Source organism: Melospiza georgiana, chromosome 1, assembly GCF_028018845.1.
Source record: "Melospiza georgiana isolate bMelGeo1 chromosome 1, bMelGeo1.pri, whole genome shotgun sequence".
Classification (NCBI taxonomy): Eukaryota; Metazoa; Chordata; class Aves; order Passeriformes; family Passerellidae; genus Melospiza; species Melospiza georgiana.
This window is the reverse complement of record NC_080430.1, coordinates 102,918,230-102,931,803: the sequence shown is the minus strand read 5'-3', so window position 1 is coordinate 102,931,803 and position 13,574 is coordinate 102,918,230. Positions and strand designations below refer to the sequence as shown.

At 38.1% G+C, this 13,574-nt stretch overlaps 1 protein-coding gene across 1 annotated transcript in view; it reads right to left on the bottom strand.

Moving 5' to 3' along the window:
• PIEZO2 (piezo type mechanosensitive ion channel component 2) overlaps window positions 1-13,574 on the bottom strand; it is a 286,006-nt gene that overhangs the window by 106,472 nt on the left and 165,960 nt on the right. Inside the window, exons 6-7 of the mRNA XM_058036495.1 lie at window positions 9,982-10,192; window positions 7,167-7,380 (exon numbers count right to left, since the gene is read on the bottom strand). Of these exons, the coding sequence (XP_057892478.1) occupies window positions 7,167-7,380; window positions 9,982-10,192 (425 nt within the window). The remainder of the gene's footprint in view (window positions 1-7,166; window positions 7,381-9,981; window positions 10,193-13,574) is intronic.

Genomic DNA, 13,574 nt, shown 5'->3' with positions numbered 1-13,574 from the left:
ATATAAGCTATGTTTCCCATTTGGCTTTAAACATAAAAAGAAAGTAAAATAGCAGGATATGGAAAAGAAGATAATGGGATAATGAACAATAATGCCCAGGAAATGTTTGGAATTTACCCAGTTTCAAAACGAAAGTGGTATAACAGCTGATTTTAAATTGGTTATAAATTGAACATGATTGGCTCAGCTTTTATCAGCAAGTTCCAAACTTCAGCTAAATGAGCATAAACAAGAGATTAAGCACTTCCACTCCATAAGTGTTTAGAGAAACTGGTGTAGACTGCCCCTGCATGGACAAGGACTAACTCCCCAGTGTGTGCTTGACTGAGGTTACTCAGAACTGCCTTTTTTACCTCCAAGGAATGTGGGATGATTCATTTGTTAATGTTGATACACTGAGCTGAAAACACAGAGTGTTAAATATTCTTCATCACAATTTCTGGTGATGCCAGAGTACAAACATCATTGTTCTTGAGCAGACCTCTAGAAAACAAGTTTGTAAATCCAAGAGAAGTTTGCTAATTACAATCCATGTCTCCTAACACCACAGAATAATAGGAATACAAACCTGGTAGGAGGAGAGGGGTTTTGTCTCTTTTCTGTCCTTGTTTTCAGGCACTTGAAGAATGATCATAGAATGCAGATATGTGTTTTCCAGAAAATACAAAGAGAAAATTAAGGGGTCACTTCTTTGCAGTCACCCTTTTCATGTCCACCCAGGACAGGTTGTGAGGGGCAGGGAGTCTGTTCAAGTGTCATTGTTGAGATTGGCCACTTGCAAGCCCATGGTGTGTATGGGGGAGTGGAGTGATCTGTCTCTGTCTCACCCTACCCATGAGCAGAGCTTCTGCTAGCAGAGAGGTGTGCTGCCCACAGACGAGTCAAAGCTGCCTGAGAGTGTGCAAAAGTTGATGGCTACATCATCAGACGAAGTGCACGCCCAATTCAGGTGAATCGGAATCAGCAGGCAAGTTTATCACAGAATATCAGCAATTCTAAGATCTTCATCCCTTCCCTCTGACCTCAGTAGTTCAAGGCATGCAAGGAAGAGGAGCCTCTGTGCAACACACAGCTATCTGGATGCAGGAAACATTGAGGAAGCGGCAGTTCACCAACATTATATCACACGACAATGGCTGATTTCTATGTTTGCAGCTTACACTCAATTTTCAGATGCAGTGTGGTCATTGTTGGGAGTGTTAAGGCTCCCCACTTTCCACTAATAGAAACCTTCCATGACCAGGCCCAGCCCCACCAGGCTGCCAGGGGTGTCACCAGTGGCAGGCTCACCACTGTAGCAGAACACAACCGGGAAACCAGTCAGTTCCGCATGCAGAAAACCATTGTTTTGAAAAGGTCTTAGCACATGTCTCAGTTTACACCTATTTCAAGCCCAGTGGAAGACAGAGATGTGTAAATCACCTGGGGTGCAATATCAGTAACATGAATTAAGTTGTGCCTGCTTATTCCAAGGCTAGATTTGGCCCTTGATGCAGCGGGGTGGTGGTGGTGAGTGCTGACAGCTATACCATGGGGATGGGAAGGACTGCTCTCCAGGCAAATTGCTACGTACTATTTCCTCTCTTGCCTTTTCCTCATCCAACCTTTCATTATAAAGGGAGCCCAAATAAGTCTACGTCATATTTTCGAAAGAGATGATAATAGCAAGGATGATTATTGTCTTTTGTCAACAGGAGAGCAAACTTGCATTTCTAAGCTGTTAACAGAATCATTCACTTCTTTTCCAAAATATATTTTAACAAATACAAAGAAGCTGAAGTTCTGAGAAAGCTAAAACATTCTAAGTAGAATTAAACCCTAAAATGTGGTACATTATAGAGCTAGTATGAAACTCAGCTGCAAATTTCTGTAAGAATAAGGACAAATACCTAATGTCTCTTCCTCTGAGACAAAATTGTGGCTCTCTAATCAAATCTGGTCATGGTAATCAACATGGTGGCTGGCCTGGTATGTTTTGGAGCATGTTCTGCAACTGCAAATTGTCCTTTTGCTGATAGAGGATGATGGAAACAGACAAGTGCAGTGCAGTGTCTTTTCATGGCAAATATCCAAGGGTCTGGCCTCTGTCCTGGCAGTGGTACTGCAGTACCACAGTGAGAAGCACCTAAAAATACCAGGCACAAGGCATGAAAGCTACTGCAGCCAAAGGGCAGCTCAGTATAGCACACATAAATGAGCTCCATCTTTTCAAACACTGGCTTGTGACCAAGTCAAAAGGCAACCCCAAAAACCTCAGTTTCCTACAAGGTTAAGAAAATTCTGCCTCTCAGATGTGAGTCACCTTTGAGACAGGTGCCAAAGAGGATCTGCAGCAAGAACTAGCAGTGGCTGCAGCTCAGGTGAAACATGTTGCCCAGCTCTTGGCCCCAGTGGAGCTGCAAAAGCAGCAGCAAAGCAGGAGATCAGTGCCTTGCCCTGCAGAGGTAATCAATCAGCTACATCTCACTATTTTGGCAATATCTGCTCTCCTAATGGGATTTTATTTGCAAGGTTAGTGTCTAACTTAGGAAAAAATATTACAGCTGGATCTGATCTGACAACTCCAGGAACATTTTTGAGACAGTGCTTAAGCATTTATAACACTGGTTGAACGGAGTATTTGGACTACAAAATCCAAATCTGTGTCAAAGCTTCCAGGGAAGTCCAAAGGAAGAATTTTGGACTGGACTCTTCTCAGATTAATCTGAAAACAAACTGAATATCCTAAATCTACCATCTGTAGCAGCTATCTTTTCTCCAAAAGTAAAAGAGTAATTTAAGTAGGATTATTATTAGTCACTGTAAAACCGATTTTAAAAGTCCTGCTTAAATAGATTTATAGACATCTTTCAGATGAAAATTTCCTCTTGAACAAAACTCCTTAGACTAGACTTCCCAACTCACACTGCAGCAAAGCAATCAGCTGTGTAATTCCAAATTCCCATTCACTTAAGAAGGTGTGAAATAAGGTACCACTGTGAAGTGGATGACACTACCTGGACTCCTAGGTTTGCTTCGTTTTGTAAGGGAGGTGCCTTCTACAGATGAAACCAGTTGTATTTAAACTATTTGGAACATTACTTGCCTGAAAACTACAAGCAAGACAGACCTAAACTACAGGAAAGCACACAGATTTTAATTCACATTGGGTTGTTGGATCTTTAAATTAATATGCTTATAAGCACAGTTTTGGACAGGAATAACTCTACTGACTCAGGGCAAACCTCATACCACTGCACTGATCCTATTTCTTCATGTTGGCAAGGCCTTATCATTTCCCCAATTACATTCTTTTGCCAAAATAAACAATATCAGGAAGAAAGGAGGCAGCAATCTGAAAAATGATGACCATATTGCTGTGTATTTTTTCAGGCCGTGACACCGTGTACCTAATTTCTAAAGTCATTTTACCTCATTTTCTTGTTTTTACTAACTTGGGTGAAAATAATTTTATGGTAGAAACATGATACCTTCTGAATTTTGCTTTAAATTGATACTTCTTGCTATTTTCCCCTATCTTTGCAATATTTGTATATTGCAATATTTGAGATATTGCATCAATTTGCAATATTGATTTGCTGGCAGCATGCCTACCCCTGATATACCAGCTATATTCAGACTATTCAGTACACTGGGCATTTTTCAATCTGCAGATCCCAGTGCTCATTTCATGGCATTTCAGCATGTTTGTGTTTATGCCACTTCTACCTGCACATCACAGATCCAGACAGCCACAGTAGCAGATGTGAAACTTCCAGGACAGCAATACCTCCATGTCCAGTAATATCACTCTGGCAAGTACTCAGGGCTATGTTATCACGATATCCCATTTTCAGGGGTGAAGTACTTTGCACAATCCCATGAGATTTCAGGGTAAAACATGTAAATTCACCAGATGTCAGGTTATCCCTCCCAAGAAAACTGTTTTCCTTTGTAGACATAATTCAGTCACTTCTTACAATCCCAAATGGTGTATTTTTTTGAGTTGAAGGGTTCTTGAAAGGAAGGAACAGCTCAAGGGTGATGCAAGTCTTATCTGAATAACACTGTTAACTTGGGAATTTTCTGGTTTGTTTGGGTGTAGTTTATTTAGTCTGAAATCAATCGATAATCTGACAAGCTGAATGCATTACTATTCAGAAAAAACCACATTTTTTATTGATCAGAGAAACCACTTGTACATTTCTTGTAAACTTGAGAACTCAAATCCAGAAAGGAGCTTTTAAAAACACCAGACTTACATTCTGCTGAGAAAAAAAATGTCCACCAGCAGCCCAATAGGAGCAGGTTTCACATCTGCCCTTGAAATTCAGGAGAGCTTTTTCTGGGGATTGGGCCCTCAAAAATTTACAGAGAAATAAAAGTCCTTCTTTCATATGGAATCACAGAATAATTTAGGTTGGAAAAGACCTCTAAGATCATCGAGTCCGACCATTAAACAAACACTGCCAAATCCATCTCTCAACCATGTCCCTAAGTGCCCAGGTTTACAGATCTTCTAAGTATCTCCAGTGATGGTGACTCAACCCCTTTCCTGAGAAGGCTCTTCCAATGGCAGACAATTCTTCTAGCGCAGGAAGTTCTTCTAATATCCAATCTAAACCTCCCCTGGTGCCACTTGAGGCTATTTCCTCTTTTCCTGATGCTTTTTACTCAGGAGGAGACCAACCCCCACCTCGCTACAACTTGCTTTTAGACAGCAACAAGGTCACCTCAGAGCTTTCTCCAGGCTTCTCCCTGTGTCTTCTGCAGAACAATTCCAGTTCCCTCAGATATTCTTCATAAGACTTCAGCTCCAGACCTTTCACCAGTTTTGTTGCCCTTCCCTGGGCATTCTCCACCACCTCAATGTCCTTCGTGTAGAAAGAATTTGGGGAATCAAATTCTTTTCTTGGCATATAGTTTGCCTATGGAAGTCATGTACTAGTATTAATGAGAACTCTGCATATTTAGCACACCTTCAAACCAAGATTATACATAAAATAGCAAGGTATTGATTTTCTTTTAGGATGCAAAATGCTAAAATATTTTTTCTGCAGCGTTCTGATACATGTCTCTCATTTTTCCTCCTCTAGCCACTGCTTATATATCAGCCCAAGTCAATCATTAAAAATCATCAGTGGCCTTTGCTCACACTAAGATTTTCATTTCCAAGCTCTGAGAACACCTGCCTTGATGCTCTTCAAAGACACCTCCCTGAAAGCAGATCAAAGTAGATCCAGAATAGGAAGAGCTTCAAATAAAGAAACAAGGAATACTGCTACTGCTCCTTCTGCTGCCATTGTGCGTAAGTTGAGTGTGGGTTGTTGTGTATATTCAAACATAATTTCACACATAATTTGGAACATCAGTCCCTCACATGATTTCCTGTGTAAAAGGCAGAGTATTCAATAGTACCAATTCAAGAGGAAGTCTGCAGGAAGGTAACATCATTTTTTTTTTGTTTACAAAAATGTCAGTATGTACTCTGAAATCCAATGCTGGGACATTTTTTAACCTAAACTCCGAAGGTGCTTTTCTTTTCTACACCAAGGCAGACACAACTTTCTTGCAGCTTGATTTTTTCATTTCAAAAATTAATGACTAAGTTAAAGCGCCATATTTGTACTGACAAAATTTTGCCATAAAACAAAGAATCACATTATTTACAATCAAAGAAATTACTAAAAGAAATTACTAAAGAAATTACTACATTACCAATGTCTTGATAATTGTCTCAAAACAATTATCTTAACATAAATTACTTTTAAAAAATTAATTTAAAATTAATATAAAAATACTAAAGAGAAAAAGGGGACTTCACAAATTATGCATAGGAAGAAAGTCGCACATATTGCAGCTAAATTGCATTTCTTCTTGAGAAAATGTCATTGCTGTCTGTTGCTAAAAACTGTGTGTAGATATCCTCAAAGCCAAATGGTTGAGAATTTTGAAGCCATTCTCTTTTTATTTTCTTAATACATGGAGGAAGTAATATAAAAGGTTTAGGGAAGTTGAGAGCATTTCAGCTTCTTGGCATTAGAAATCATCCATTCTCCTATCTCGACCTCTAGGTGGCACAAAAGAACCTAAACTAAGCAGGCTTTCCTGATTTTTCAGGTAACGTTATGCCCTCCCAATCAGACTCCACAAGTCGCCAGTTACAGTATCACAAAACACACATATCTATTAACCTGTATTAAATAAAATGTCAAAATAAGTACTAAAGTAACAGCTACGGTAGCTAGATAGCTCAATTTTACTACTTTTATTAGTGCATTGAGAGATAAATAATTAATTGATTCTCCATAGTACCTCTAATTTCATTTCATCTTCAGCTTATGATAAAAGGTACAATAGGTTTACTAGAAACAAAGTTAATGTTCACATTTAGCTTAATATAAGGATTACTACAGCATTCAAAAAACATACCATAAAAGCAAATTTGTCATCACACTCCACCAGAAAAAAAAAATAGTAATGAGCAAAATACATCCATTACTTAATCTTATTTTAGATTACAGTGTGTAGAAAATTAAAGGGTCAGTGAAATCACAGCCAGTCAATATTTACTGCAGAAGTAACAAGAAATGCTGCTTTTTTTACTTAAGGTAAGGAGCTGTTGGTATGAAGATCAGCATGTTCTATACGAATCTATGTGACCAGAGAAAATTTTTATATCATCAGCCTAATATGCACAGTACATGAAGGACCCCAGCAGCCCTCAGCCTCTGCACACAAGAGTGGCACCACAAACGCATTTTGCTCCAGTTAAGGCACTATGACATTAGACACCAGAGAATTAATTTTCTTCTACAAAAAACCAAACGTGCATTTGTATATTTGCCCTTGTATCAATGTTGCCATCAATTTCTTTAATTCCTACATTAGCCCAATCATTCACACTCACATCTGAGAAACACTCTGAGGGAAAAAAAAAAAAACAAACAAAAGTAACCTTCCCCTCCTAACCTGCTCCAGCTCTCTGTCTGCAATTACCCAGTCTGGACTTTCCACACTGTCATTCAAAACCACTCCATCTGAAAAGATTTGACTCTTCCACCACTGAACAAGAAGGTATGTGTAAAATTTGCAAAAGCATTATGTGGAAGATCATTTGCATCAACATGTGACAAAGAGCATTGCATCATGTGCCCATAATTAAACAGGAAAGGAATTTTTCTCACCTGGCATAGAAATCTTTTGGTGGAACAACCTCCTGAAAGAACTGTAGCTGGTACAGATAAAGTCCAATCAAGTGTCCTGCACTGAATATAGCCATTAATACACACAGACAGCTGAATATCAGCGGATCAAATGCTTGGCAACAGGACCACCACGTGCACAGGCCCAAAAACACAAAGAAATACACAGCTGAGGTCAAAGATGGCACCATCATACCTGTAAAAATAAAAACATGGAGTGTTGGAGAAGTACAGAAAATATCAGAGTTTGTTAAAAATTAAATTTGACAAGGTGTGTATTAAAAAATTTGATCCAATTAGTTTTCTGGTAATTATAACAATTAGCTTTAAAGACTGTTATTAACTTTGAGACTAGAAGAGAAGGATCTTCTTTTTTATTTGTTCAATTCACTAATGCAATATCTCAGCACTTAGAACACAATCACTCTCCAGGCTTTCCTCTGAGATGGAATTTTTCTCTATGTAAAGATGTTTCATAAAGCATGGAGAAAAACTGTGGAGTGGCTGCAAGGGCAGCTAATACTGCCTAAGACTACCAGTGTATAACTTTTGAGTACAAGGTGCTAAAGTGGCATCATGGATGAATAGTAAAAAGCCTCCTCATACAGATCTTGCAATACCTTGACATAGTAAAACAAAACAGACCCTGATTCATGTATCAAAATGAAGAGCTTTACATAAAATCTACAAATAATCAGTAAATGTTTGATTTTAAAAAAAAATTTAACTCCTAGAAATGTATAATTTACACAAGACAAAGACCATGCTGTCACACACATGTATACTGTTTTTGCTTTTGCACATGTAGCTGAGTATGCCAATTCAGAAAATGTCCAACTGGTGAAGGAGACTCAGTGCTCTCCTGGGAGCCTGCAAAAATAAATTAGGAAGCAGGAAAGATATTCATGTCTAAGAGTGGCAACTATGAGAAAATGATGTAAGAGCTTGCAGACAACACAGCAGCCCAGTGGATTCTCGGAAGCAACAGTGCCTAACTAGCAGGTGCCCCTGCCTAAATTTATTTTTAGGCTTTTTAACTAGTAAATGTCTAGAGCCACCTTCCCCAGGACAGACCTGCAGGCTCCTGGTGCCCCTTAGCTCCAGTGTGTCTGCTGGCCCTTCCCCTCACCTGGTTTGATGTGTCTTTTGGGAGCAGCACTCCCAGGGATGGTCCTGAGCTGAGCTGAGTCCAGGCATAGTAAGGACTGATATCCACAGTTATATACCTGAGGTTCACCATCACACCTTTCTCATCATATTTTAAGCTTTCACCTATTGTGCTGTAAAACTTTACCCAGAAATTTCTGCCTCCAGCCTGTAACTATTCCTTTTCTTCTTACAAAGAGACACTTTGTCTTTATTCCAACGCTTCTGGAGAATAAGAATACATGATATCCTAAAATAAGTTATTTATTATGGCCAGTTACTCTGGCTGCGAAAAATAGAAAATTTATTTTTGGCTTGAAACTGCCTAGATTTACCATTTAACTGTTGGCTCCTAATATCAGTTCTACTAGATGAGATACCTTAAAAAATGGAAGCACTTTGTATCTTTGTCAGTTCTTTCAGGCTGCAGTGACTTGACTTCATTTTTTTGGCACGGTAAGTAGGGAAGTATTTAACTTATAAAGCTCAAGGTCTCTCTCTGGAGTACAGGCTTCTCAGACCTCAAGTACTTTTTGTAACTCTACTCTGAACACTTCCCACTTCTTGTCTTGCATTGGAGCTCCACAGGCAAGATGCCCATCACCATTCAGAAGAAACTGCCCCCTGCCACTGCTGCACAATCCTTCTTCTTCCTCTTGAACATGGATGATGTTCACCTATGTAGAGTGACATCAGGCTTTTTGAATTTCTTTATTTGGGTTTTTTTAATGACATCTCACATCCCTGGTGTCAGGCTCTATGGTAGCCCATATATTTTTTCTCTTTTTAGATGTATTACTTTCCATTTGGCTACATGTAAGGCTGTTTAGCACTCTTGCTTAAGGAAAGAAACTGCCTTACTAAAACAGCCACACCTCCAATCTCACCATTCAATATCAAACTTTTTTGTACTGTTGTTTTATACTTCATATACTGACAACTCATATTTAAAGTTGTAACCTTTATATGTAATCACTCCATTCAAACATGTGAGTTGGCAGGTAAATGCTAATCTACAATTCCATGACTTAATTTTTAATTTAGTTACAACCTATAGTAATTTTGTACACTTCTTTTCTGGGTGTAGCTGATTATGTGGTATTAAATCAAATGCCTTATAAAAAGGTAGGCTATATAACATCAAAACAGCTACTCTTACCAACTAAATAAAAAAAAAAACCAAAAGGAAGTCTGCTTATCACTCTTTTTACACACAACATGGTCAAACAAACAATTTTTTTTAAAGGCTATGTGAGTACAGTTCCTTTTTACACTTAGAAGGGATGAAAGCAAACCTATGAATTCACTTTAATGTAAATATATACACATGTAAAACGTATGTATTTACATTACACACACACAATATATATCTAGTCATCTATAATATGACTCCCATTCACCATTTGGTTATGACAGCAACTGTGAAAATCATAAATGGAATGGCAGGGCCACACAGTATCAGCACAAAAAGAAATTAAGCAACTCAGCATATTCCAATACTTGCCAAAGAGTTAATTTAATAAAATCAGCAGCAATTTCTTTTCCCTTAAAAATTTCCATTGTTACTCCCGCAGGTGCCAAAGTGCTGAAAACTCATTTGTTAAATGCAGAATCTAATGGGCTCCTGAGGAAATTTTTCAAACAAACCAACCTGCTGAACCAAGTAAAATTGTAACAACAACTTTTCCAGTGGTGATTATCATATTGCCAATAAACTCCCTCAGTCTGGATGCTAGGAAGGCAATTCTACGCAGCAGTTTTAATTTCATGGTCTCCTCAAATTCTGCTTCTCCACAGTCATCGTCATCCAGATCTTCTTCATACATCAAAGCATCATCTGGCTCTAATTTTTCTCTTACAGCCTAAAGGAGAAGGAAGGAAAAAAAATAGAATGCAAAAACACAGAGAGAGAGACAAAGGAATCTGAAATTAAAACCCACGCAAAAAATATTTAACAATGAAGTCTTCTTACAATCTTCGACTGTGCCAAGTACTGAGACATAAGAAAGACATACTAAAGCTAGAGATGTACATCAATGGCTCCCACTTCAGAGCTGTCTCAAAATAAAAGGTTATTAAAGGTGGTCTCTGGGAAAGGTTGCACAACAGGCTGCTTGCTCATTTACACATGAAATTTGGTTTGATTATTTCAGCATTCTTAGAAAGATAAGCATCTTGCTATCTAATGTCTTTTAAACTCCTCTTTGCCTCAAAGGTTTCAGTTATAAGCTCCAAAAACTGTAATCCCTGGGTTGATATTGCTCAATACCAAACCCTTTCCAAACCCATTTTTCATCAACCCTTTCTCTAAAGACAAAACCTAGAATGGAGCAAGTAGGAGTCATCTGGAACAGGGCAACAAGGGTTGAAATGAATGGACAGATAACTCATTGGTGACAAAAGGGCAGCTTGGGAGAGAAATAAGAGACTAAGCAGAGGCTTGGGGAGAGAATGAGAAATGTGGAGATCAACTGATGGTGAAAGAAAAGGTAAAAATGTGAGCAGGAGAGACGTAGTGAAATCTTAAGTGAACTACAACAATTTAACAGGGGTAATGAGACCAGTGACTTAGAACTACACAATGGAAAACAGAAAAGAAGGAAACGTGGAAAGGCCCATCATACTTGAGCAGTTTGTTAGGATTTGGCAGTGGCCTTCACCATCAAGTCTCCATCGTATCTTGGAGACCAGAAGACATATACAACTATTGAGTGATGCAGACTAAATCATCAACCCACGGTGAGAACCCGCAGGATTAGCAAGAGGCCCACACAAAGATACAATTTATGGAAAAATTAGTCATTCATGGAAATGTAGGGGCATATTAAAAAAAAAAAAAGTAAGAGTTTTGAGCCAGGTTCTCATTTGGTGTAATATAGAATAGCTTTTTTGGCAGTAATTTAGACTTGTATTAGCTAACACTAGTTCTAGCCAAACCATATCTCTGTGTGTGAAATTTAAAGAGAGATTTAAAAAGAGAGATTATTAGTATTTTTCATCAGAATAGCAATTTTATATGTATTGGTGACCTTTGGCAGAAAAAATTCCACACTGACAGATAAGACTGCAGTAGGAACAGATGAACTCTCAGCCTGCTTAACCAAATTCTTCTGTAACATTACGTGGATTCCCAGAAGAACAAAACTCCCTGTAGATGGCTTCACTCCTTCATTTCACCTCTAAGATTGTTGCCAGCTTTCTCCTCTTAATTCAGAGCATTAATACTGCTGTGAATGTTCAGGAAAACAAACAAGCAAACAAACAAACAAGCTTCTAAACAAACCTGCTTGTTTTAAAGAATCTATTTCACGGACAACAAAATATGTAATAAATATAGAGGGCTAATCTGGGAAATCTACATTTCCATTTCAAGCCATGCAGCACAAAGAGGCATTCTGTGTGTTCATCACTGCTGCTCATATCTGAGCTCCTATCCCAAGGATAGGAAACGTTAAATATTCAGAAAGAATGCTGACAATAGGTGCAGCAATACTTTCTGCCCTAACTTCCACCAGAGTTGTTTCAGTGAGGAAGTTAAACAAAGGGCAAATGTTACAATTCTTTTTGATTGTGTCATAAATACTAGATTAACAAGTTCTTCATCTAGTCCTTTTGGGTCCAATCCTGCTTCTCATGCTCTGTGCCTTGAGCTTAATATAACCGGTGAACAGTGAAACCTTCAACAGCATCCATATCCCAAAGGAAGAGAATGAGTGAGACTGATGGACATTTAAAGGTTTTGAAGTGGCACACTTCCTAAACATAGATCTGTGTGAAGGAGACCTTTGTTTCTTTGGCTTGTGCCTTCAGCTTGCTGAAGACAATACACATTAAGACTTACATTCACGTTAAATATAGGAATATTTAAATTATTCCTATATTTATTTATTTATTATTATTCCTATATAATTTATTTAAATTATTCCTATATTATTTATTATTCCTATATATTAAATATAGGAATCCAAATAAATAAATCATGGAAGGCCATCAGTATTCATCTGTCTTTGAACATTATGTTAAACATAATGACAGGATTCATATATTTATTACAGCTTAAAATTGCTGATTGCTATGAATTATACATAGGCAGGAACAGGAAATAAAAGTCTGAAGAGTCACAAAAGACAAAAATGAAATATTCTGCAAACAAGCAGAAAATGCTTTTGTGGGGAATATGAAAATAATCAAAATTTTTTAAAGTATAAATTGGAGGAAAACACACAATACCTTCAAATAATAAAATAAAAAGGAGGACACAGAAGTAAGGAAACCATACAAAACATCCCAATGAAATGTGGAACTTGATATACTTTTCTGTCTCTCATCCCTACCTGCATACCTAACGTCAGGTGCCAAATGCCCAAATTCACACCTCAAAATCTCCTCAAAACAGATCTTTGGATTTTATGTCATAACTAGGAGCATAATTTTTTAGCTTTACCAGGCTATTTAATCTTGCTTCATTAATCTAAAGAACATTTAGGCTACATTTTTCCTTGAGAGTTAAGCATTAATAATCTAGTCCTGACATGTATGACACAGCTCACCCAGGGAGAAGCAGTAGGGAAGAGGATATTTCAATGGACCAGGATATGACTGAAGTTGGGAAGGAGATGATGGTCTGAAGTTTCCATGGACTCAGGCTTCTACACTTCAAGCACAGCTAAAAGCTTCAGTGTCCATGAGTTACCAAAGAAGTTCCTTGGTTTTTAGCTTTTATTTAGATATGAAAATATGAATTCCAAGTTCAGCAAGAAAATTAAGACGTCACAAACATTTGCAGGAAATGCAGAACAACCTCCTTCTGGTGTTCCTGAGGTCATCAGATGTTGGAAAGAAAACTTCAGCGTTCTGAACCTCAGGAAATACCAAACTGATTTCCCAAGTTTTCCCTCTAAAACTGCAAAAGTCTGCTGGGAGTTGGAGTTCTTCAACTGGTCTCCTCAGTTTAAGACAAGCTGACAAATGGGATGATTTCAACAACCATCACATGGAGTCCCAGAAGCTTTCTCAGAACAGATACATGCTGGTTTGCAGCTTTTCAGGCCAGCCAGATTATCAATGATATGGCTGTGCAAGAATTGCCTTGTTTCATGACACAGTTGATGGCTATGACAGGAAAACTGATGACAGTTAAACAGCTCTAGGTTTGATTTTACTGTCTTTTTTAAAAAACCAAACATATCTGTTTTTAATTCAGTATCCAGGATCAAAGGCCATGTTCCAGTGTATGTCAAAAAG